The sequence below is a fragment of the Crocodylus siamensis genome, chromosome 3 (assembly GCF_052110815.1).
Source record: "Crocodylus siamensis isolate JL-2025a chromosome 3, ASM5211081v1, whole genome shotgun sequence".
In the NCBI taxonomy this organism is placed as follows: domain Eukaryota; kingdom Metazoa; phylum Chordata; order Crocodylia; family Crocodylidae; genus Crocodylus; species Crocodylus siamensis.
The window spans coordinates 216,008,019-216,032,245 of record NC_143397.1 but is presented as its reverse complement, the minus strand read 5'-3'; the positions used below and the strand labels follow the sequence as shown (position 1 = coordinate 216,032,245).

General features: G+C 36.3%; 1 protein-coding gene across 7 annotated transcripts in view; it reads left to right on the top strand.

The window, feature by feature from the left end:
- Positions 1 to 24,227, top strand: part of RUNX1T1 (RUNX1 partner transcriptional co-repressor 1) — a 138,797-nt gene that overhangs the window by 16,434 nt on the left and 98,136 nt on the right. For 2 of the 7 annotated variants that reach the window (XM_090040319.1, XM_090040317.1), the window contains exon 2: positions 4,324 to 4,496. The exons of 2 other annotated variants lie outside the window; for them this stretch is intronic. In XM_090040319.1, the coding sequence (XP_089896445.1) occupies positions 4,409 to 4,496 (88 nt within the window). In that variant the 5' untranslated portion in view covers positions 4,324 to 4,408. Of the gene's footprint in view, positions 1 to 4,323; positions 4,497 to 13,829; positions 13,840 to 19,580; positions 19,724 to 24,227 lie in introns of those variants that run through there. 3 more of the 7 variants (XM_090040324.1, XM_090040322.1, XM_090040321.1) reach the window with 3 other exon arrangements.

Sequence of the window (24,227 nt, the reverse complement as noted above, 5' to 3'; positions counted from 1 at the left end):
GACTGTCAACCATGAACACAGATGCCTTCAAAGTTCTGTTTTTCTTCCATGTGGAAGTCATTGGCATGGAACAGATGCCTTCATTTTGGAGAAACCAGCCTCTGGATATAATTGGTTCTCTCTTTTCTTGTCCTCTAGGGACAGTCTCGCAGATGAAATTAGATGAGGAAAAAGACACAGACAGACACACGTGCACACACACTCACAAATTGCACAAAGCAGGAGTTTTCATGATGTTCTCTCTATACTTTATTAAATGGAGCTGTTATACAGCTGTGAGAGTTTCTTATTTAGAAGTTTATTTCCAAATTAACTTAATGTAATATAAAAATTGCAAATTGTAATATATTGCTGGTCAAAGCCTGTTGATAATTTTAAGCATACTTGTTTAGAGACAAGATGTGTACTATATTCAGATTCACACCACTTTTGCTTTGGAGATAGAATTCTCTGCTTAACTGGAAAAAATGGTTCTGAATAAGTATTTATTCAAATAGAGCTGTAAAAGAAAATGTCAGACTAGGCAAGGTAACTGGGCAAAAACATTGTAACTAAACTGAAGAATAATAGAATAAAAAGTATTTCCATCAAGAATATTTTAAAAGTCTTAGTCTAGAAGAAAAGCCAATTTCATTAAAGCATAGTGATCAGTTTTACATAGACTAACATTACATATACAAATGCAGAACAACCGGAGCAGAACTAGGTTGAGGAGATCTTAGGAAAAAAGATGGTAGTAAACTAGTAAGTCATTTTAAGAGTTTAGTCTCTTTATTTGTTGTCATAGGTACCAAACCTTGGCTATTTGTAATGGGACTTATACTCAGAGGTGATAGAGCTTATTGATTTTTTAAATCTTTTTTTATGAAATCATTAAAAAATATAAACATTTTTATATTGCTGCAAAGTTTATAGTCCAGTTTGACAAATGTTAATGACCATCCAGGAAAATTTAACTTTCCACTAACGCAGATGATGAACTGTAGGAGAGAGATCGCGTGGTACAGCTCAAGACTGCTGAACCTTTGTAACGCTGCAGGATGTGCTGGCGACATGTTAAGAGCCTGAGGCTGGAACCTAATTTGCAAATATATTTGCATATTTTTTAATAAAAATGCACACAACTGTAATATTTGCATCTGATAGTTGATCAGAACTGCTTTTTCAGTTCACCAGCAATAAAAACCAACAGCTGTCAGCTTTTTACTCATCCATCAGTTATAGGACAGGATCTAAGTGCGGGTGGTAGACACTTGATACCGATCAGTTGCATACAGCCAGATTCTGCAGTGGGCTGTGAGCCTTTACTTCCCACAGGCTCCACTGAGGCCATTAAGACCTGAGGGTGTTCAGTACTCAACCATGCTATTGTACCTTTTGGTAGTTAGAATGGAGACCAGGTAATTCTGGTGTCTGCTGACACTTTGGCTTTTATTTTTATTTTTTTGTAACCATTTACTTTTTTATAAAGATGTATGGAGGAGACCCCTTAGAATAAGGAATTCAGCTGTGATTTGAAAACCAAGTTGCTAAAAGGGGGTGCAGTAATGTGTTTTTGAAGAACTACATATTATGGTGAAGGAAAAACTTAACCAAATGGTGATATAATCCTCCAGAGAAGTGTGCTTAGGTGATGAAGAGATTTCTGCCAGTAACTGAAAAGTATAGTAATGGGTATCTGCACTTGATTTCTTTTGAGGTTGATTCTGATATGTGTAGTCTTTACATCCTATTAAATTTTTGAAAGATAAACTGATACAAGAATGATTTGCCAGGGCCAATGGCTCTTCCTCTTAAAACCTTGGCTCAGCTTATCCACCCTCCCCTCAATATGTAAGATAAAAGCACCGTGAATATGAGGTTAACTGAATTCAAATAGAAGACTCTCAAGTTATTGCATTCCTTAGAAAATAAATACATTTCGCATATGGTTAAGATTGATCAAAAAAGTATTCTGTATGCCAGTGATTACATTCCCATCTGTGATTAAGGTTTTCTGTCTGCATCTGGTTTTCACATTATATTTCTGTAACAAGAATCCTTTATATGGCAGAGTTCACTCTCTGTATTTTCTATTAGCTGCAGCTTGAACTACTGCACGGATCGCAGATTTACACATGTGGTTTTCATTACTTCATACCATTGAGAAAAAGTAATATTTGTTTGGGAAAGTATGTTTTCCACAATTTCCATGGTAATACAACATGTTGAGCCTTTTTAATAACACTCTTGTAGGACTACAAATTGTTTGAGGAATTCTGCTTTCAGTAGAGTTTAGCTTTCAGATCACTTTGCATGAACATTCTAGCAACAACAGTTTACAAATCAGGAGGCAAAAATATATTTCACAAAATATGTTCCCATGGCATAAATATATCAGAATATTCTTGTCACTTCAGAAAGTGTAGTGTAGCACATACAAAAGGGGAGTGTTAGGATAGAACAAAGGTCTAGTAGGAAGATAAACAATATTTTTTTACATACTGGATGGATAATGTGATTTTTTATTTTTTTTAAGGACAGATACTCTAAGTATCTAAATTTCCTTTTTTTATTGAGGAAGAATTAAAAAAACATCTTTTCACTTATTCATGTAAAGGAAGTCTTCATTCAGTAGTCCAGTATACTAAGCTTTGTATATTGCATCAATACAACCATATTTGAACTTGCACATCAGTATTTGTTGCGGCAAGATTATAAAGATTAATGAAACTGGAGTGCATCCTTACACTTCTCTATGCTGAATTGAATGTAAAGTATGATGGTAATTTGATGTTAACGGTTCAGTCATAAATTCATATTTAGGCAGGAATTTGCCATACCTTTACCAAGTAGAACTTTATCCTTTGTAAAGTCCACTGAGTGTGAGCAGGTGTATTGGAATCTGGTCCTAAATAAGCACCCCCCACCCTCCAAAAAAACCCAAAAAACCTTCACAAAATATTGTGTACACCATGGAAAAATATTTTGTCGTGATACTTTATAAAATATATCTAATTTATGTTAGAGGAAACACAAAAGTCTACTTTTCTTGCCTATGTAAAAACTACAGTAAATACAGTGAAAACCATAGTGAAACATATTTTTGAAAAGTTTATCATCATGCACAAACTGAGGATCCTAGCCTTATTTGCAAGGTTGGTTTCAAAATTCCAGTGGTGATCATGTCTTTAAAAGCTTAACAGTTGCTAGATTCTGGGTACAATCCTGCAGTCTTTATATGCATGTCATTTTAACTGAAATCAATGGGACTTTGGCTTCTGCTTGGGCTGCAGGATTGAGTCCAAGATTATGCCAAGTCAAGCAAGTACTATAAATGGTAAACTTCATTTGCAGTCTTAACTTTAAAAAGTAAGGGCAAGTTCCTGATTTTTTTTTTTAACACAAAGTTATGGTTTCTGATTTTGATAATTTGTAAATAGCTCAGTTTAAAAATATTATATCAGTACAATTCAGTCTGGAAGGATAGGCTCGATTTGCAGTTAGATGCATACAATTGTGTCCTTGTGCATGTCTAACTTTTGTCCTCAAATAATATGGGTGCAGTTTATAACATGTATGTCATTGTGTGTGCCTAGTGAAAATATTTCTGTCCTGTTATAAGGCCCTGTAAAAAAAAACCAGGAATAGCTTGGAAAAAACTGATAGCCTTAGCTATAACAATGCTAGAATCCCACATTATAACCATAAATTAATATTAATTATTAAGTCATTCAGCAAATCAGACGAGAATTGTTTTTAAAGATTAGCATGGGAAGGATTTGACTTTTCAGAGGTGAGAGGAAGACCTTCAAAATTATTGATACCTTTTTTGATCTCCCATCTTTTGGGACCTGCCTGCTCTTCTGTGACTTCTTAACCCACAAAAGTTAGTGTAAGAAGATAAAGCAGTGTTGTGCATTAGCATGTCAGTTTAATAAGTGACGATTTAATTATTCTGCCATGTCCAGGTAAAGTATATAATATAATCATAAATATCATTTTATTTATTGAATACATAAGAATTGCCATTTTAGAATATGAGCAAGGGATGGGGTGCTATCGTGGAAGAATACATTCTGCCTTTGCTTGAATGCTATCTATAGTATGGAAAGCTGTACATGGGTAACTTAAGAAACAGGCTTTTCTTCACAGAGTTACTATATTTTTAAAATACTTCATTATATTAATTTAAAAATCTGAACTATTGTTTTAGAAAAACAGCATTTAGCTGTTCCTGTTTAAAAAAAGGACTTTTATTATCATGCAAATAAAGGGATGTGGTGCTTCAAACTGGCTGTGATATGTGCTTCTTTTTTTTTTTTCATTTGTTGTTGTCAATAGAAAAGATTGATCTCTGGGCTGGTGAACGTAATATCTGTCCCAGTCAGAAAAGGAGAGAGGAAATTAGCAGAGCGATTGGTGGAGAATGATATCTGTCAAAAGAAACACTTGGAGAGCACTGAGTTTAGTGATAGGTGACTGCCGGAAAAAAGGGAACTTTGAATTTTGTCAAGGTAAGGAACAGACAATATTTGATTTTTGCAATTTACATACCTTTTTAAAAGTTATTTTTAATTACTGTACCTTGCCTTGTAATCTTTTTCTTTTTTTAATCTTCCCCTTGAGCCTCCAAAGAGCATAAATCAAACTTTGAGTTTCATATTGTTGATTTTGTTTTAATATCATTGTAAAGGAATCCAGGACCAAGTGAAAAAATAAGTCAGTAGTGTCCTTTCTAAGGCCCTGTTCACTCTACCAGTTCTGTTACCCACACCCAGAAAGGTTTTTACAACATGGATGCCCCCTTCCTGGTTACAACATGGCTTTAGCTGGGCTGTAAAACATGGTAACTGCCTAATTTACCCTATGAATTGAAACAGTGTATGGGTCAGTTGTGACAAGGTTTGCTGACATGATTACGTTCCAGTGTAGACAAGGTCTTAGGTAAAGGTATTGTAGAGCATATCCATGACGGTTTAAGGCAAATAGTGAGTTCAGATATTTCTGTATTTCTGTTTTGGAGTGCTCTTTACTTTGCTTCAAAAGTTAACATGCTACAGGTGAAACAAAACTTGGGTGCTAAAGTGGGAAAGCCATACCATGATTTTTGTGTTTTGTTGAAACTGGGATGTGTTGTTTTTAAAGCTATTGCTCTAGATATCAGAGCAAATATTGTCTATTAAATGGAATCTAAATCTCAGCACCCAGATCTTTTCAAAATTGGAGTCTTTCCTGCCTGATACAAGTTAAATGTGCATACAGCATAGGCCCAAATTCTACAGATCATTAGGCTAAACTCTCATGAGTTTTAAGCTTAAGCTATTTCAGTTTAAATGGAAGTTAACTTTTCTTACATTGTTTAGCACTGTGTCCTAGCTACTGCTTTCTGTTCAGCCACAACTGTAGTCCTCTACAGTGAAATTTGCCCCATTTCAAAAGGCCAACAAAAAGCTCTGCACCTCAGTTAAAACTCTTAGCGAGTGTGTATGTATGGGCTTGTGTGCAAATGATGAATGCATGGCTTAAAAAGTAAATTTTATTTAAAAAAAACCCAAACCTGAAGTGGAAGTCAGTCCAGTTCCTAGTTCAGTTTAAAGCAAACAAGCTGCTTCTCAGGTGTTCTTGATTCACACAGCTAGCCTTGGAGGGGAATTAATTTTTCTTATAAGGGTTTCCTCTTCTATGTACTGTTGACTTTTTTGAGTCTATTTTATACTAAATTTGTGTTACCCACTATATTTTTCCCTGATTTTCCTTCTTGTGGTCTTTTTTTCATGGTAGAAGGATATTTTTATATTTACTTTTACCCAATCAGTCTCATAAAGGATTTTTAAAACAAAGATAAAATGAACAGTTTGATGCCTGAATCATGCAATGATTGTATGCCGATGGAAACCTATTGTGGTTTATTGGTAATACACAATATTAAAGATAAATGTAAATGAACTGAAAATCACGGGATGTCGGGAGAATTAAGGTTTTTTAATGTGGTGTTGAGAGAGTGTAGCTAAAATTACTTAAGATCTGAGTGATTCTCTTTGAATGTCAGAATCATGAGAAGATAACATGAATTGTTCATCTTCAATTACAGGCCAGATCAAGTCACCTGTAGAGCCTGTAGTTTGAATACACTTACATGGTTATAAAGTTCCCTTTAGCAATATGGCTTATTCCCCATCTCATGCTGTAATAGCTGCTGGTATTTATGTATAATGCCATATAACTATATCAGCTTTATCAGGTATTCTACCACTTCTGTGATACCAATATAATTAGTGATAGACGTTTTCAGCATAGACAGGGTCTTGGTTTGGTTTAAAGGTAATGCTAAGGCAGCTTAGTAGTCGCTTATAAGAGAGAGTCCTTCATGGAAACTTTGCTGAGCAAGCTGAGATACACAGCTAGGAATGTCTCCTGAAGTTGATTTAAGGCTTTATATTCATATTGCTCTAGATACTGCCTTTGTGAAGCAAAAACTATAGCTGAAGCAAGCTTCATCCCAGGATCATATATAAGTTCTGTCCCATTCAGGTTGGAAGACATTGTCTTTCAAATGGCCTGAGGAAGGGTATAGGTTTTATTTTGGTTGCACATGAAAAAAAGATTGGATTGGTACTTCAGACCATACCTAATAAGAACGTCTGTGGTAACCAGTGTTACACCCCAAAGATTTGTCTTTTGGGGACTGGAATCTAACGAAGGCAATCCCTTCCATTTTATGTTTTTCTATTTGGACTAAAACACTTTTACTTATGATAAAATACATCAACACCCTTGTTTTACTACTGAATTGTCTTTTTTCTCTTTTATGTTCTTTAAAATAGGCTTTTGTTTTGTTTTCTTAAATATCTTTAAGTCTACCATTTACATAAAAAGATTTAATATGTAATAGATGTACAGGGCTTCCTTGAGATGAATGTATTATAGATACAAAATGGTCATCACACCCCTCAAAACCAGATTTTCATCTGTTCATGTGGTGCACACCTGTGGCTTGTTGGCATTCTTCTTGATTGCAGTGTGGGAGATCTTACTGAAAAACAAAATGGATGACAAGAAGCAGCTCCACAGTACACATGGGTTACTCCACACATCATAAGAAAGTTAAATTCTAGATGTGTTGTTTGTGAGAGGCAGCATTATGATGAAGTGTGTGCGTCTGTATGGAAAATAGAGTCCTGCTCATGACTCATAGCAGGCTTCCAAAGAACGCATTTTCCCCTATAGGTCAGCTTGATTTGGAACAGTTGTGAGTGGTTGGGTGACCACTCTTTTCAATCTACTTTCTGAGCCAATGAGAAAATACTGGGCAGGAATCCAGCTTTTGAAGTACAAAGAAAATAACATATAATCTATATAAAACACTGGGGAGAAGAAAGGAAACTCACAGAGAAGAATTTAATATAAAGATAAACTGTGTTAAAAAGAGAATGCAAAGAGAGAATGTGTGCATAAAAATATGTAGTGTAAATGCAGTATTTGTGCTTGTTTATGGCTTTTATAGAAATTCTAATTTGTAAATATAGCTTTCAATAACTTGAGATTTAGAGATTGTTAGTTAGCTTTCACAAATTGGTATCTTTATTAATAAACTGAAAGAGTGATTTTCCTCAAGCAGAGATTCTCTTTTCAAAGCAATTTTCTGAGTTTGTAGAATTTGGTTTTATTTTTTTCTCCTGGTAATATGCTAGGGCTCTTATAACATTAATGGGCTTTGCCCCACATGGAGCTCTGAGTGTATTGTACCACTGCTCACTGATCCCAGGTCAGTGTGATGCGTGAAATCAATTTATTTGAATCTCTTTGCCTGTATAGGAATTTGGCAGCATGCCAGTTGTTTTCATTTAATGTTCTTTGTGTTGAACACAGACAAGCAGGCATGCTTTTGTATTCCTCTTTCTTTTGGTCTCTGTCTTTCAGCCAATATTCTATTCCATGGATTTTTAGAAGTAGTAGGAATATGTTACTTATCTCTTAAAATAATTTTGTTCAAATATTATTTAAAGACCATGGAAACTACGTCATTCACAAAGCAGTCTGTGCAGGGTATTTTTGTATAATGCAGAGTGTTTTCTGTGTACAGAAAACAGTTTTGATTTTACTAGATAATAATAGGGTTTTTTTCTGTTTTTAAAATTCCTTTAGAAAGAGATGCAAAAAAGTTCTGGACTATTTCCCTAGGTCTGTGCTTATCTCATGCTCTCGAGCTAAATCCACAATAATGGTTACATTGGGGAAAATATCATTTCTACAATATTAAACATTTTGGCAGTGATTGAACAAATTAAACAACATACTTTTAAAAATCAGTTTTGGTTAGGATATACCCACTATAGGCATTGACAATTTGTTCCCTGCTCTTCCTTCAAACCCTCTCTCTCTCGCCATACACACACACTCACACCCACACCCACCCCCAGCCAGGTCATATTATTTAACTTATCATCCACCTACTCCTGTAGTAGCAACAATAGAGAAAAAACCAGGAGAATCAGAAAGTACCCATTTCCTTCTTTTTTTATGGAAACAGCAAGGTGAGTGTGGAAGAGTACAAGTAATTTATCTTTTCTTAAAAAGAATAGCAGCAATACACATTATCAGAAAGGATTAGTTTTAAACCTAAGCACTGGGGGTGGGGGCTGGGGAGAGAGTAGAAGATTCTGTTGATGCTCCAGGCAGTTCTTGCGGAAGTTGATATGCAGAACCATGGAGCCGCAGCACCAGGGTCAGACTTGTACACATCAGCCCAGCTTCCTTGTTTAATTACCTGAAGAGCAAAACATCCAGGCTGAGAGTGTGTGAAAATCCAGTATCTCAAACAGCAGTTTGCTGTTCTGACATCCTGCAAGGCCAGCCCTGTCTGTGCACAAACGTCAGGGCTAGTTCCTGACAGCAGGCTATCTCTGCCGGGCCTGGGTTCCTTTCATTCAGGAGGCATTGTGTGGAAGAGGGTTTGGTCAGGAATCTGAGGTTCCTGCCAGTTCTCCCAGCCCGGACAACACTGTGACAGATAGGCCTGAATTTTTTTTTTCTGTTAATAGATTTTAAAAAAATTGGCTCTTTTCAGTTTTTCCCTTAATTCTGGCCTTGGCATAACACTGACTGCAGAAGCAACAACAAAGTGCATTAACTGTTTCACTTCTGGGTTTACAGTCTTTGCCTTTTTGTCTAGATGTTCTTTCTCATCCCTTACCTTTAACAAATATTTTTTAGAATTAAACCCTTTAAAGACTTATACATTCCTTTGGCTGGGACCTATGCCATAAATAAAAGCTCCTTGCACTAACCATTTTAATGTAACTAGCATATTTAATACTTATGTGCTACATTTCATCTCTGAAGTGCTTTGCAGCATTAGGTTTATTCCGTGTGAGAAATAAAAATGAACTGGGATATCTGTTTTAATGGTCCGTGTCAGAGCAATGGTGAAAAGCTGTTGGCACTCCCACATGATACCTCAAAGTGTTCAGACTGTGATGTTCCATTATAAAATACAGCTTTGGGTCTAGTTTTACTGCCTATACTTGTACTTTATCCAAACTTTACTTTGCAGTTGCCCCACTGAAATCATGTGCCTGTGGAATAATTTGTAAACACCAAAGTGCATGTTTAACTGTAACTGTTTGCAAGATCATGTTTATGAGCCTGTTGAACATGAATAAGGATGCGCTATTTGCATAAGTAGGAGATTGGTCCCCTTGACTATGGAAACTTGGCCCTGGGATAAAATATAGGATGCATGCTTGTAGATAAGAGGTCTTAAAATGTAAATATAAATAGATGTATTTACTATAATTTAAGGTAGAGAAATGGGGTGACAGCATGGAATAGAGAAATGTGATTGTGCTCCTACTTGCTTTTGTTTAATTTTATTTACTTCCATAGATTTGCTTCTGACTTAGTGGTGGGAGTAGAATCAGATCCAGAAAGATCTTTGTGGTTTCTTTTCCCCTCCTGTAACTTCCCCCGACTTCATTGCATCACACTGAAATTTTCCAGGGTTTAGTTCACTCTTTCCACAACTCTAATCAATAGGGTGAATAGACATTGCACTTTTACTGGTATAAGTGATTGGAAACAGGAACCAGTCTATACCCATAACAGAACAGAATTTTGGCATGCACGGACTAGTTAAAAATGGCAGAACCCAGTCTAAGATTCTCCCTCCCCCCAACCACCACCAAAGGACGAATGTGTGTTCTGTTCACTACCAATCTAAACTGTGCTGCTTACAGAAAACAGTGTAACTTAGATCAATTCCACCTTGGGCTTTTTGAATGTCTCTGTTTAGCCTAGGACTTTTGCCTGAACCAGGAGTAGAAGACTGGGCTTTGGTGGGTGGAATGGAAATACTGTGCATCAGTTTTGTTCCCCAAGTGTTTCATTAGGATTTTGTCATGCAAATTTAAGGGCATACTATCCTCCTGACACACATGCATAAGCTTCCATTAGCATGCAGAGGATTTAGATGATTCATCCTGAAGAGAACGTAGCTTTTAGTGCGCATACACAGCTGCAAGTAAACGATAGTGTAATGGGACCAGAAGAGTCATTATGATCTATTGTGTCACTAATCCTCCATCTAAGAAGGATTTACAGGAGACACTGTAACAAAGGAACCGTTACAGCATATCAGATCAATAATCATGTTCTAAAAAAGTCTTTAAACATGTACATAAAGTTTCACTGAGAATCAGGCCCATAATTCTTTTTTTATATTAAGGTATTCTTATGCTACCTGGGTAGCATAAGTTGTGGGGAGGAGTGTTAAACGTGGATGTAAACTACATTTATGCCCAAGTTCACCATTGTCAGAGTGGTGGAAAGGAGCAATAGTATAAATAAGAATTGCAGATATTTACATGAGCAAAATACAGCTGTTGTGCTCTGTGTAACTGACATGTTCCTGTGTGGGTCTGTGCTTATGTAAATTAAATTTCTATTAATTTGTAAAACCTAATCAAGTACCTTTCTTCATACCATTTTTGTGTCTTTATGTATTTTAAGTTCACAATCCAGTATCAAAGTGGATCACTCATCTTCCTCCAACAAATACATGTTCATTGTTTATTTAAGTAATAATATAAAACTTGTCTATACACAGCCCGATGCTAGTAATAATTCTTAAGTCCCTCCCTCAGACCTCTAACTCTTCCATGAAAGTCTGGGGAGAAAAGGGTGGTCTCAGTCATATCCCAGTAGTCAAAGGTTCCTCAGAGAGAATGTCTTTGTAAGAGTTTCCTCTGTATAAAATTGAGGGACCCCCCAGCTGCAAATCTCAGCTGTAGCAGTACAGTAGAAAACAAGTTCTGGGAGAGCAAATCAAACCATTCAGGGTTGAAAGTTAAAACCAGCACCTTGAATTGTGCCCAGACACTTACAGATATTATGCACAGATGTCTTCAGGGTGTGAAGTGGTGTAATTTGTTCTTGGTGTGATACTCCATTTAATCACCTCTACATTGTTCTTTCACTTTTGTTTTTGAATGGACAAAATTAAGCCCCATATAGAGCACATCAGACTAATCTAACTATAATATTTAAACCACTCTCTCTTTCTCACCATACCTCTAAGAAACAAAAATCAAGGGACATTAATAGAAGAAGAATTAAGATGTGTTGTGGTTCATATGGGGCTGCAGCCTATCCTGAGAGTGCAGTCTCTTTACATCAGCTCATTTTTGTCCTGCGAGTGCATGGTGTGGTTTGGTCAGATATCACTGATAGTATGACACAATGGCCAAATTTGCAATTGATTTAATTTCAGTAGAGTTGTGCAACAAAGAATGTCGGTAAAAATGTGGCCTAGTATTAGACTGGTGTTGATTTAGTGCAGTTCTTGTAAATAGTTGGCAAAGGCAGCACTGGGAAAATGTCAAAGAACATGGGAGAGCAGACTGGAGTGTGAAGGTACAAATGGTGCAGATGAGACAAACATGGCAGTAGTGGAAGATGGAAACAAAGATAGTGTTGGAAACAAGGCAGAATATTTTTAAAAAATAGAGATCAAAATAAAGAAGGAAAACAAAATAAAAGGAAACTTGTTCCACTAGAATATGTACTTCCTGTGTGTCACTGAAATTAAGCATTGTCTGTAGATGAGCGGTCCCCAATGTGTGGTCCATGCACTCCTCCTGGACTGGCTGATTACAATTATTGGTTCCTTTCCTTGTTTCCAGCTGCTAAACTGCATTAGAACAATCTAATAATACACTGCCTTGTTAATATTACTCTTCCATGTCAGCAATTGTGGTAGTTGTCAGTAGGACATTATGTGAATATAAAAATGGGAGAAGAGGCAATTCATAACACATTCTTTGTTAAGACCTGATTTATTCTCTTAAAAAGTTTGGGTGTCTCCACTGGATTAGCCATTTCAAGCATTAGTAAAAGTCAGAAGCGGTACATGAGGACTTGCTCACAGGTCTTGGGTGAGAAAAAGGAATCAAACAGGAAAATAACTCTCCATTTTAACCTTTTTTGGTTATGGGTGGGACACTGTTCCCATAGATGCAATTTGGAAATTACCTTATAGGTTAAGTGATATATAAGAAGACCAGGGAATTCGCAATGCACATCGCCTTTACCAGAATATTGTCAGTCACTGACACACATGAAAGTTCATAGCATGGCATGCAAAATTGCCTGGTATCAGCCTTGCTTGCTGCAGTGATGGCACAATAGAAAATGTTGAGTCCATGGTGTGCTGTTAAATTAGAATTTCTATTAAGTATGAATTTATTTGCTCTGCAATCTCCAACGCTTTTCTAAGGTATCATTATTACCTTCCATTGTCTAATACTTGGAAATAGACATTTTTGGTTTAAGATCTATATCCAGGTTTGTGAGACCCAGCTGAAACTGACCTGTAACTAGTTTTGGACTAAGGCCTATCTGAACAATGTTTACATATGTTTGTAAATGTAGCAAATTAGTACACATTGATTGATATATTTACAAAGAGTGGGACTCAGAAATTTTCAGGAAACAGCTTTTTCTTCTTGGAAATGGCAGTGTGATCATAAATAATATTGGGAGTTTTGTATTGCTGTGTATTTGCTCCACCTGGTGGATTTTTCTGAAAGTGTTTTAATCCTTGCTAATGATAAGGAGACACTGTCTTCAATTAAATCTAAAACATATTACACAAAGTAAGACAGCTTTTCAGTTTGTATTAATACCATTGTAAAAAGCAGATTTGGGAAAGAAAACATTAAAATCAGATATTTTTCTTGTCTGTGCTTAGTCGTTTCATTAATCTCAATGAAAGCATAGCATTTCAAATCAATTAATTATAGCAGTTTACTGTCAGACTCATCAAGATTAGCAATTAAAAAATTCAAATGTATGGAGTTCGAGGGTGTGTACAGTCACTGAAAGTTAGGGGTTTTTTCTTTATAGTCTATAATTAAAGAACCCTTGTGATAATAAGTAGCAGTGCTATTGAAAAGGATGGTTACTGTACTGAAACTTACTGCTGTATATCAGCATAAAATCTGTCTGTTATTAACCTGGTTTACCAACATTGTTTTCTTTGGAATTCTTAAGGACTAGGTTATGCTTTGATCATCTCATTGTTCTCCTTGGGTTATTTTTTCCTTTGGAGTATAATGGCTCCCTAACAGAAGGTGAAGTTTAGAAAACAGTGTCTCCATATGCAAGGGATTTTGAGACCTTTTTATTGTCTTTAAAAATGTCATTCATAGTCCTCATTAGCATTTATTGTTGCAAGCATACAAGCAGAAAATGTGAAATTGGTATGTCATGAATAGCTCCACAGAGCTCTAGAGCCCTGAAATTTTGCCTGCAGTGTGGTGTGGGGCAGGCATTGAGAGAAAGCTGTCCAGATGGCTGCCAGCACAGAGCAGAGCTGCAGGTTTTTGTCTCTGGTGCTGAGAGGAGGGAAAGTTCACTGGAGCATACGCTATCACCCTTGCACTTTAACAAAACTAACTCACCATCAGTCAAAATGGGGAGGTGGTGACATTGAAACAAAAGTTTCCAATATAATGTTATAGTCCTTGTCAAATGAATAATATATATAGTTAGTGTCACAAATACTGACATGTTACAAAGTAAAATGTAATAAATGTATAGCTGTGCACTCTTTCACACAAGCATATGCTATTGCATTTTATCATGAAAATCCTATACATTGAAAAAAATGATTAGAGGTCAGAATGAGGGTTAATATACTGCAGGAGAAGGAGTTTCACCACCCATGTCAGACCTGCAAATGTTCTGAACTTCAAATAAAAAAGCATTTGACAGCTTGAAACCTTACATTAGGCCTCAGAATGGGATCCTGCCTCAGAATGCTAGATATTATCATTCATACTGCACTGGCCAGGTGGACAGAATGAGGTTTTTTTTTCTCTGTGTATGAAATATTGTGTTCGGTATTTTGTTGCATCCTTTCAGAAAAAACAAAGTGAAGGTTATGCTTACACTATGCAGTCATTTTTTTTATTAACATGCACATCAATAGTAGAAAATTAGTCTTATTCTGTCTTGATTTTATTTTACACATTTCACAGCCAACAGTATATTTCATAAACCATGCTAGTTAAATCTCCTGTGGTCCATATCTTGCAATCAAATACTGATTTACAGGATTCTGTTCATGTGATTTTTATTGAAGTCTATGAAGCTATACATGTGAGTTCAGTTGTGCACCTTCGGGGTGTTGAGAGCATTGAGGCCTATGTTGGCAATGCCATTTTAGATCCATTATCTCCTTCTGTATTCCTTATAGGACTGATTTTTTTTATTGTTAAGTACAATATCAAATGCAGTCAAAAAACACAAGTGGGATTTGTGGGCCTTCATGCCAATGCTGAATTTGGTTTTTACTACATAATCAGTCCCAGAAAAATAAGACTCAGAGATGGGAAAGACTATCTCACTGTCAGGTTTCCCCTTCCTTGATTTAAAAAGCTTTTAATAGTTTTAGTGTCTGATAACATCAGTGAAGTAATATGACTTCCTATTTCCTTGGGTCAAAACCACCTCTTGGTTCAAGATCCTTCCATATCCCACTAAAATTTCATCCAAATGTTCTTTGCTTGGTTTAATCACATTAGTTCTGCTCTTTTTTTACAACTCTTCTTCAAGCTTGGTATTTACATCCTTCAAGTATTAAGTATTTGTGAATATTGTAATCAGATCTCCCATTAGTTGTTTCATCAAGCTATGCATATTTTAAAGATCCCACTGAACTCTTTTAAAAGGCTCATAAAGTCTTGCCAAAAAGGACATGCTTAGGGAAATGTGTTGGCATAATCTGGCAAGTACTTTATAACACTTGTGTTTGGAGCTACTGCTACAGATAATCATATGCCATATTAGATTACCTAATGATATTTCCCAGAAAACAGTACAGGTGTAGAGGGAAATGCCTGTCTCTTCAAAAAATAAAGAATGGTTTGAGTTATTGATAACATTTTTAGCTTACATTTGGTATTGCAAAAAAAACCCAAACAAAAACCCCCCCAAAACAGACGATACAGACACCTCTTCCACAAAAAGTCACACTATAAACTTACATTGCTAACAGCGTATTATATAGTAAATGGTTATGTAAAGTACTGGATAATAGCAGCAGTAAGAAAGTGTATGGCTATTTAAAGTGATTGATAATATCCAGCAGCAGCAAGAAATTAACATGTCTTCACAAGGTATGGTGTTTGTTCACTTGACTGTCGAACTGATGTACAGTAAAGTTAGGAAAGCATCCAGAGTCTTCCCCCACCACACATTAGGTGGGTTTGCCCTGTCAGTGGGATGCCTTAAGAAAACACTAATAGCTTCCAGCTGGGTGGAAAATCAAAACCTTTGGGGTCTGACAAAACTAGCAGATTTGAATTTGAAAGACCAGCTAATGCCTCCATTTTTATTTACCACTCGTCCATAAAAGATTATTTTCCAATATGTCAGCCTCATTTGGTGGCCAGTGGTCTGAAAGTGAAAGTGGAACAAGCAAGCGGAGAAATCTGGACATTAGTGAGTCCGCCTTTTCAAGCTGGTGTGCCACTTTGTGGAATGGCCTTCCCTGAGATTAGGGGGGGTCCTAAAGACCATTCATCAATGCTCGTTGACTGATCATTGAGTGCCTTCTCATTCAGTTTATCAAGTCTTGCACATAAAAAGTCAGAATAAGCATTATTCAGCTTTGTTAAAGCCAACTAGGAGTAAAATGCTCCATTTGAACCCATTTTGCCCTTGGTTTTTCACTTTGTTAATGCAGTCCTGCTTAAATGAGTGCCTTTATTGGGTCGGTTAGAATATCTGAAACTATTAATTCTCTTGTATTGAATAGCTGGTGGCAGGCCAGAGCAGATGGGGTAGAAAACTATTTGGTTGGGTGTATTGCTTTCAATTAGGATCAATGAGGTTTCAGCTCCTTTGAATTAACTTACTTAATACCCACTGTGTGAAGTCACAATGTATCACAACAGTCTGCTATAAGTAGAGTGGGAAGTTGAGAAGTCCTACAGAAAAGCTTTGAGTCAAATTCTTCTTTCACTGTTAATAGAGAGCTTTTATTAACTACAGATGCATTTCGGTGGACTTCTAGTCCCTGTTGATAAACTGAGTTTAAGCAAAAGATATCTCTAGAGCTGTAATGGTTTAGAAATGAGTGCAGTTTTCATTTGAATGGTACAATACAACAAGATTTTTTATGGTCTGCTGTAAATCTGGTTTTTGGTGGTGTTTGTTTGATTTTTTTTTTTTTTTGTGCAAATATCTGCCTTGGTTCCTCTTACAGTTATGAATTTTGCAGCAGTATATTGTACCATTTAACATTATTTATAAACCATATGAATGATTATAAGGCAACAGGTTACTTCTCAGTCAGCTAAGAAATTAACATGGTGTGACTTGATTATAAAGAAGGTGATTGAATCTTTCCTCCTAAATTCTAACTGCCCCATTGCCCCTTTAATTTTGGTATTCTACATTTTCTGGATTCTGAGATGCAATGGATTTAGTTATATGCAAAATTAATGTGCACTACTTTCCCTCACCCATTTCCCGCTTCTGAATGAAAGAAGTGGAGATGAAAATGTTTTGCAGGCTTGTCACATTCACATTGCCTGTCCATCTTTAATACACATTTTGGACCAATTATATTTTTAGAAATAGTGCAAAAATTATTACAGAAATGGCTGCATCTAAAAAAAAAAAGTGGGGGGAATATATTCAGGAAAATTTATTCAGGGAGGGCTGCCAAATAGGTTGTAGTCTGCCTCAGTGTATTAAATAATGAGAGGAAAAAACTATTCATGCAGCTGGCTGCTTGAGAAAATGCTGAAGTAGTCTCAGATGCACAGGCATTCTGTTAGCCCCTTCCACAAGCAGACTTCTAGGTGAGAATCTCCAGGGATCCAGGTTTTGTTGACGTGGATCAATTTAAATGGCAATTACTGTAGTCAGATAACAGCTTAAAAAGGCTTTTTACACATAGAAAAGATGCATAATCACACAGCGTATGGAAGTTCAATTTTGTGAGGCATGGTTTGTGGATTTACAATGTACTGATATTAAGACCTACTTTTAAAACTGAATATCATTCTGTTTTATTAAAATGCATTGCATCTCTGACATATTACTTTGTGTTTTAAAGCTGATTCAGTATGCATTTTTGTTGATGAAAAGTTGCATTTCCCACTGTGAAAATGTTTTCTCCTTGATGTAGGGGACAGCAATTTTAAAACCTGCAGCTAGAGTACTAACTGACTGGTTTTTAAATAGGGCATCAAATAAAACAAAAAGAATGCTATGTTCTTTATGCCTTTCTGGCGCGGACTTAATTGATTTATTACTCTCTCACTTTCCTCCTTCCGGTTCACCTTCCACTAAAGCTTTCTGTCATATAAAAGTGTCTGTGCTTGGCTTTCAAATATAGTAAAATCCATTATATAAAACCTCATTACAACAGATATTTGACTAGGACGAACAAAAATTTTTGTCTCCCTAACAGTGTGTTATATTGTTAGTACCAGAACAATTGCAAGGTGTTTTTTTTAATTCCTACTGAACATTTGGAATATTACATTGGGAGTTAGTGAAGCTTGTGGGTTCCACTTCAGCTGCCACTAGAAGTTATAATTTACTTACATTCTTTGCTTTTATTTAAGAAACATTCATGGGCAGAGCTAACCAGGTAGTGAGGACTCTTAGGCTTCTTTTTTCCTCCTTGTGTTCCCAAATAGATCTTTATCACTGCTTTGTGGCAGCTGGAGGCAGGAGAAGGAAGGCCTGAAACCAGAGGTTTTTTTCTGTGTAGGAGAGGTAGAAGAGAGTGTAGTACAAAACCAAAGGTTTGCATAAATAAAGCTAAAAGGATGAGTCTTGGACTTTTTGTGCTAAAAGAATACAGTTTCTGAAAATACTGAATGATGTTCTTTTTGTGTCTCTATATGAAATTTAGTCTCACACTAAAGGCAGAGTCAGAGAGATAAAGCATGTGTTAATATGCTGTAAAGATGTTTGGTAGTAAAATAGTGAAGAATTTGCAAGTGCAAAATTGGAAGAGAATTCTAAAAAGAAAGAGATTTTCCTTGTGTGTAGAATTTTGTATAAGCCCAAATTTTCTACAGAAGGCATGCGAGTCAGGCGTATGTTTCTCCTAAGAGGCAAGGATGTTTTACAAAGGACTAAAGAGGGACTGCTGAGAAGAAAATAGCCAGCTTTAGATAAAGCACTATAACAAAGACTTGTAGTTTTATGTATCATGGTGTCCATTAAAGCTTAATAGGGAAGAGTGCATTGAACCTAGCCAGGCATACGTTATTCATGTGAAGGATAAACATTTAAGGGGTGTGCAAAAATCAGAAATCGGGAGGACATGATTGTTTAGCTTTTGAAAAAGCTTTACAGGGAAGATTTTGTTTTCATCCCCCATGGATCACCATGCAAGGTAAAGGAGAGTTAGCTGCAAATGTTTGGAGCATATCAATGCAGGAATCCCAGGGGGTTAAAAGCACTGTAGTAAAATAAAAGTGGTCTGTCTCTAAGTGTGTTCTATTTTACACATACTACTGAGAGTCTGAGAAAGGGAGTGATTTTGATACTCTGTTCATTGTGATAAAATGGCAATAATAAAAAGGAAAAAAATAGCGAACAGCTCTAAATGTACCTTTATACATATTTAGCTGAAAATTCAAAATAAATAAACAGTCTTCTGGAGTTCCAGATTGTGGCTGTTAAAATACAGAATGAGTTTTCCACTTTGGAGGGAGAGCTGGCTCTACTAGAATCTCTCCTTTAATTGCTTTCCATTAAACAAAGGGTTAACTTTTAAAGAAAAAAATGAATAATTCAGTGTTTAGCTTATCACTCTGGATTCTACTTTCTATTCTTCCGTCCTCTGGAACTTGCTGTGAAAGGTAGAGTAAGAGGAGTCAGCTGAGGGGAGCTGGGGTTGTGATAATTTGCACACACATCCCTGTCATTGTTCTGCCTGAAGAGACAGGGCTGGGTTCAAGGCCACATGTGCTCCTGTCATCATTCACATTTCTGCTCCAAGTGCAATACAGAGTGTCAGCTCTCCATCTGTCTTTGCCTGGCAAACGCACGCGCCCAGCATCCTGCCTCCAGCAACGCTGCCACAGCCAGTGCTGATGGCCCTCCTCGCTTTTCTGTGTTCATTCCAGAACAGGAGGCAGTGAGCCCTAAATAAGCTTGCTTTTAGGAGAGAGCCATTTACAGTGTGGTTTATTTTATTCAAGGATGCCTGGTGAGTTAAAATTATTACAGCTCTTTCGATTTAAATGGGAAAACACTAATTATATTTTGATTGTGTGTGTATATATATATATATATATATATATATATATATATATATATAAAAATATACATGGTGATTTGTACAAGCTTACATGGAGTGACTGTAGATGCTAATTCTGCTGTGTGTATATTTGGGAGTGGGGGAGGGGAATTTGTGTGTGGCAACTACCAAAGATGACATGTACAATAATACTGGATGGTACATAGGAAGTCATCCTGTTTGTTAGGTGCAGGTCTCTGTACAGATATAATTTAGCAAGGAGAAATATAGCTTCAGTCTGGCTTTTATAACTGTCAGCTGTACCTTGTATCTGCAAACATTTTATCTGGAGAGATAATTTCAGATTATGGGTGAACACTAAGAACGATCTCTTTGAAAAGCTGTTCATGATGGAGAAGTGAAGGAAGATTTATGAAACAAATGATTTCAGTCTTGCACTAAATCACAGTCCTTAGCTGTCACCAGCCAAAACCACTAAAATGTGTTAATAAAAAAATCATACAGAATCTGCTGAATTAGAGAAATTGATGTGAAAGTGGAAATTTTAATATGTCAATTTCCTCACCAAAATATTATCCTTGAGTCTAAAGACCACTTGTCTAACCGATAAGTGATGTTGCCAGTGAAAACATTTCATCTATACAGGATGAATTTTGTAAGGTTTTTGAGAAGCTTGAGCAAGACGGAGTAGATTGAATTTGCTGTGGGAGGTTTGTAAGGACTGGACAGAGCCATGAGCCTGATTTTAAACAGCTCATATCTCTAGATAAAAAAAGACAGGGCACAGAGAGATCCTACAGCTGGCTTCTTCTTGTAGATTGTTTGGGTAGGACCGGCAGAAGAGGCTGTGCTTGCTTGCAGAGAGTCTGTACACCTCACAGATGGTGTTTTGAAACAGTATCTGCCAGTTTGCTGCAACCACAGTTATATGTAGGTATTGCCAGTTGTTTGAAGAATGTTTTTCTTTTAGGATGTTGATGCACGGTCATATTCTGCCACTGGTATGTTTGTCGCAGCTATGGTTGTGACTGTAACCAGAAAGTGTTTGTTCAAATCACGGCTAAGAGGATTTGTATGGTTGAAATATGGACAAATTAATTTGCATAGATAACAACTGAGGACTAGAAAAGGTCAATTTAACCCTTTAAACTTTAAATTTAATTTGCATGCATTATATTCCTGGGACTGTGTTCTTCATTAGAAATACCATGGTAATTCATTAGTTTAAAAAAGTGAGTGCTATATAAATAGAATACATAACTGATATTTTGCATATAGTTGAATGAAATTACTCTCACATCATTTGCTATCTGCTATTTTTATTATTATATTTAAATATAATTTGAGTACAGCATGATCAGTTTTGGTTTTTGTATGTTTTATTTTGTGATATTAACAAAAAATAGTGGAATGGCTGAAGTGAAGGTTTCTGTAAACCTATTAAGCTTTTTGCGCTTAAATTACTTAATCTACTTGCTGGTTAAAATTTCATGCATCTTTAATCAAAATGGCTTGAGCTACACTTGAGCATATAGACACTTATCAATACTTGCTAAGCTTTAGCATTAAACAAATCTTTAATTTCCAGCAGTCTCCTAAAGTGGTTGCAAGCAAGAAATGTGTGTTTTAATGTCAGCTCTGAGTGTTAGAAAACCTTGCACTTGGATACAGAGAATACGCTAACAGCTGTGACTGGGAGCATGTGCCAGGATGAAGATACTTGAGCAGATCTGACACTCGGCTATTTCTGACACCCATCTGCACTCTCTTACTGTCCTCTAGGATGAACTGCCTCTCAATCTGTTCACAGCATATTTTAGCCCTCTAATATTGTGGTGTTGGGTTTTTTTCAAATGGTCATTATTAGCCATCTGGGGCAGATTTTGTATTTTAAGGGTAAGCACATTATGTGCAGAAGATTAAAAGGATGTGTATTTTTATGTAATCTGATATTATGCTGTTGCCTTTTGTGTGTGTATACATTCCTGATTTTTAGAAGCATGCCTTTAGTAGTTCTGACATTCGGAGTACTTATTTTGGGGAAAAAACAAATAATCAAAAATTGTTTCTGCTTTGTGTAATCAAAACTTGTGCCCAAACTAAATTTGCTCTTCAAAGACAGCTATTCATATTACAAATGTGATTGGCTACTAAGCTTTTCACTTCAGTGCATCTTTAAAAACTATGTCAGAGAGGGTTACCAACAAAGCATCAAAAAGCTCAATTCAGGTATCTTTTAGACACTCATGAATCCCTTAGAAAAGTGTGTATAGAAAGATCATTCTGCTGACATGAGGTTTGCAGTAACTATCTTAATTATTTTGCCATTTTTATTTCTTAAACTCTAGAAAGTGTGTATTTTAAAGTCTTGGATGTAGAGATGCACACTGTCCAAATGAAAAGCTAGATATTAGTTTGATTGCTGAAGGTTTTTAGAACTGTTTATTCTGAGCTTTATTTATGAAACATTACAAATCTATCAGTCATTTTATAGTACTTTCAAAGAACAGATGTTGGCCTACAAAATGCTTTATTATTGCCCATGGCAGTATTCAGCATGGTTTCCTTAAAAGGACAATCAGTGATCACAGTCATTGTAGCCCAGAAATAATGCTGTTCTTTCAGAAGATGGCCTGGTATTAGGTCAGACCACCCCTTCTTTACTTCTGCTCTCCAGATGTGTCTGCAACTTTTTTTTTTAAGTTCACGTTTCAAAAAAATCAGTTTGTTTTCAGAATCTGGTTTTACTTAAGACATCTCCATCCTGGAGTGCATTTCATAAATTGCCCACATATTTTTCTTAGCAGAGAACTTAACTGGCTGTAATTTTTAACACATGGCCACATCATGTGATATTTTCAAAACATTTGCTCATAGCTTTAAGAAGGTCCCAGCAGAAATGATCCATCATCTCACAGCCAGCCCTTTTCTTAACAGCATATCTGCATTTTCCATTTAGCAGAGCTATATATTATTAGCTTACATTTTGGGTAGTAAAATAGTGCATTGCTGATTGTAAAACATGGACTTTATTATCTGCTGAAAATTGATTTGGCATTTATAGCCACTGTGTACTAGACTGACTTTCTGGTTTTAACATTAGTGCTTGCAAGTGATGATTTGTTTAAAGAACAGAAACAAAATTGCCATGGACATAACTGTTAGTGTCCTAGTAACTGAACATTTGGATAATCCACCTGTTTTTTTCAATATGTGCATCTAAATGATGTTATACAGCAGAACTCTCCTAACAGTCCATTAAATGAAGTTCTAACTTGCATTTGCTATGCTATTATATCGGGGCAAGCCTGTGTTATACAAACCAAGTTTTGTGCCAACTGTGGAAAGTATGTCTGGAAATATTTGAATCTGAATGTTAACTGTGCATCTTTATTCCAGTCTTCATACTCACTGCCTTTTTCTTACATTAGGGTCTGACAGGCAGGAAAGTCCTCTCTTTGTGAAGAGGGCTGTTAGCCACTTCAGGTTATGTTTCAGCCAGGACTAGCAGGATTTTTTATTGGGCATTTCAGTTTTTCAAACCCAGCAGGTTTTGGGAAATAAAATTTTGTGATTTTTCATTTTGAAAGCATAAATGTGTACCCTCTCTTTGCATGATAGTAATAAAAACTGACATCTCTATAAAATCATGTTCCTGATTTTGACTTGAACTGCATATTACTATATGCATGGAAAGATATTAGTGCATTAACAAGTGTACTAACAAGGAATCCCTTCCTCCCACCATTCCCTTATGATGATGATGTTGGTATTTGCAAGCTAAGGAGACTGAATTTCCTAACTGGGAAGTCAACTGTAGTGTGCATTTGCAAACGGAGAATGAAACCCCAAGATCTGGGTGTAAATAAATCTAAATTGTTGGAACCGGTACACTGAGAGTTTTAAAAGCATACGTTAGTTAGAGAGTCAGATAGTGAGAAAGAGGTGGTATATATTTCCTTTTACCTCTTTCAGTTCCTTAAATGCTATAGTGTTCTGATTTCTGAGCATGTAAACCAAAGAAGAATCAGTTAAATATACATATAGCTCTTGATGCATCATCTCTGAATTTTGACTATATATCAAAGCCAGATAAAAATGGATTTGGGTATTTAAAGTGGGATTAGGTACCTAGGCCTAAAAATGCAATCTTGTAAATCCTTGTTGGATGATTCCAAATTCCACAGACCATTTAAATTTGATTTACAAGTTGCTGGACACTTTGACTGGCATCTTTCCACATACCCAGAACAGCTTTTGTCTTGATGGGACTGAGTAGTCCAGTGTATATCTCATGCCTTAGTATTCAGAAACTAGGCAATTCTCTCTGTCTTGTGAGGTGCTTTATCTGATAGGAAATCTCAAAGCATGCCTAATACACACTAGCTGCATCTGCAAGAGTGGTGGACTGCACAGTCATAACTGTCAGGAGGAGGCTTCTTATAAAATGCAA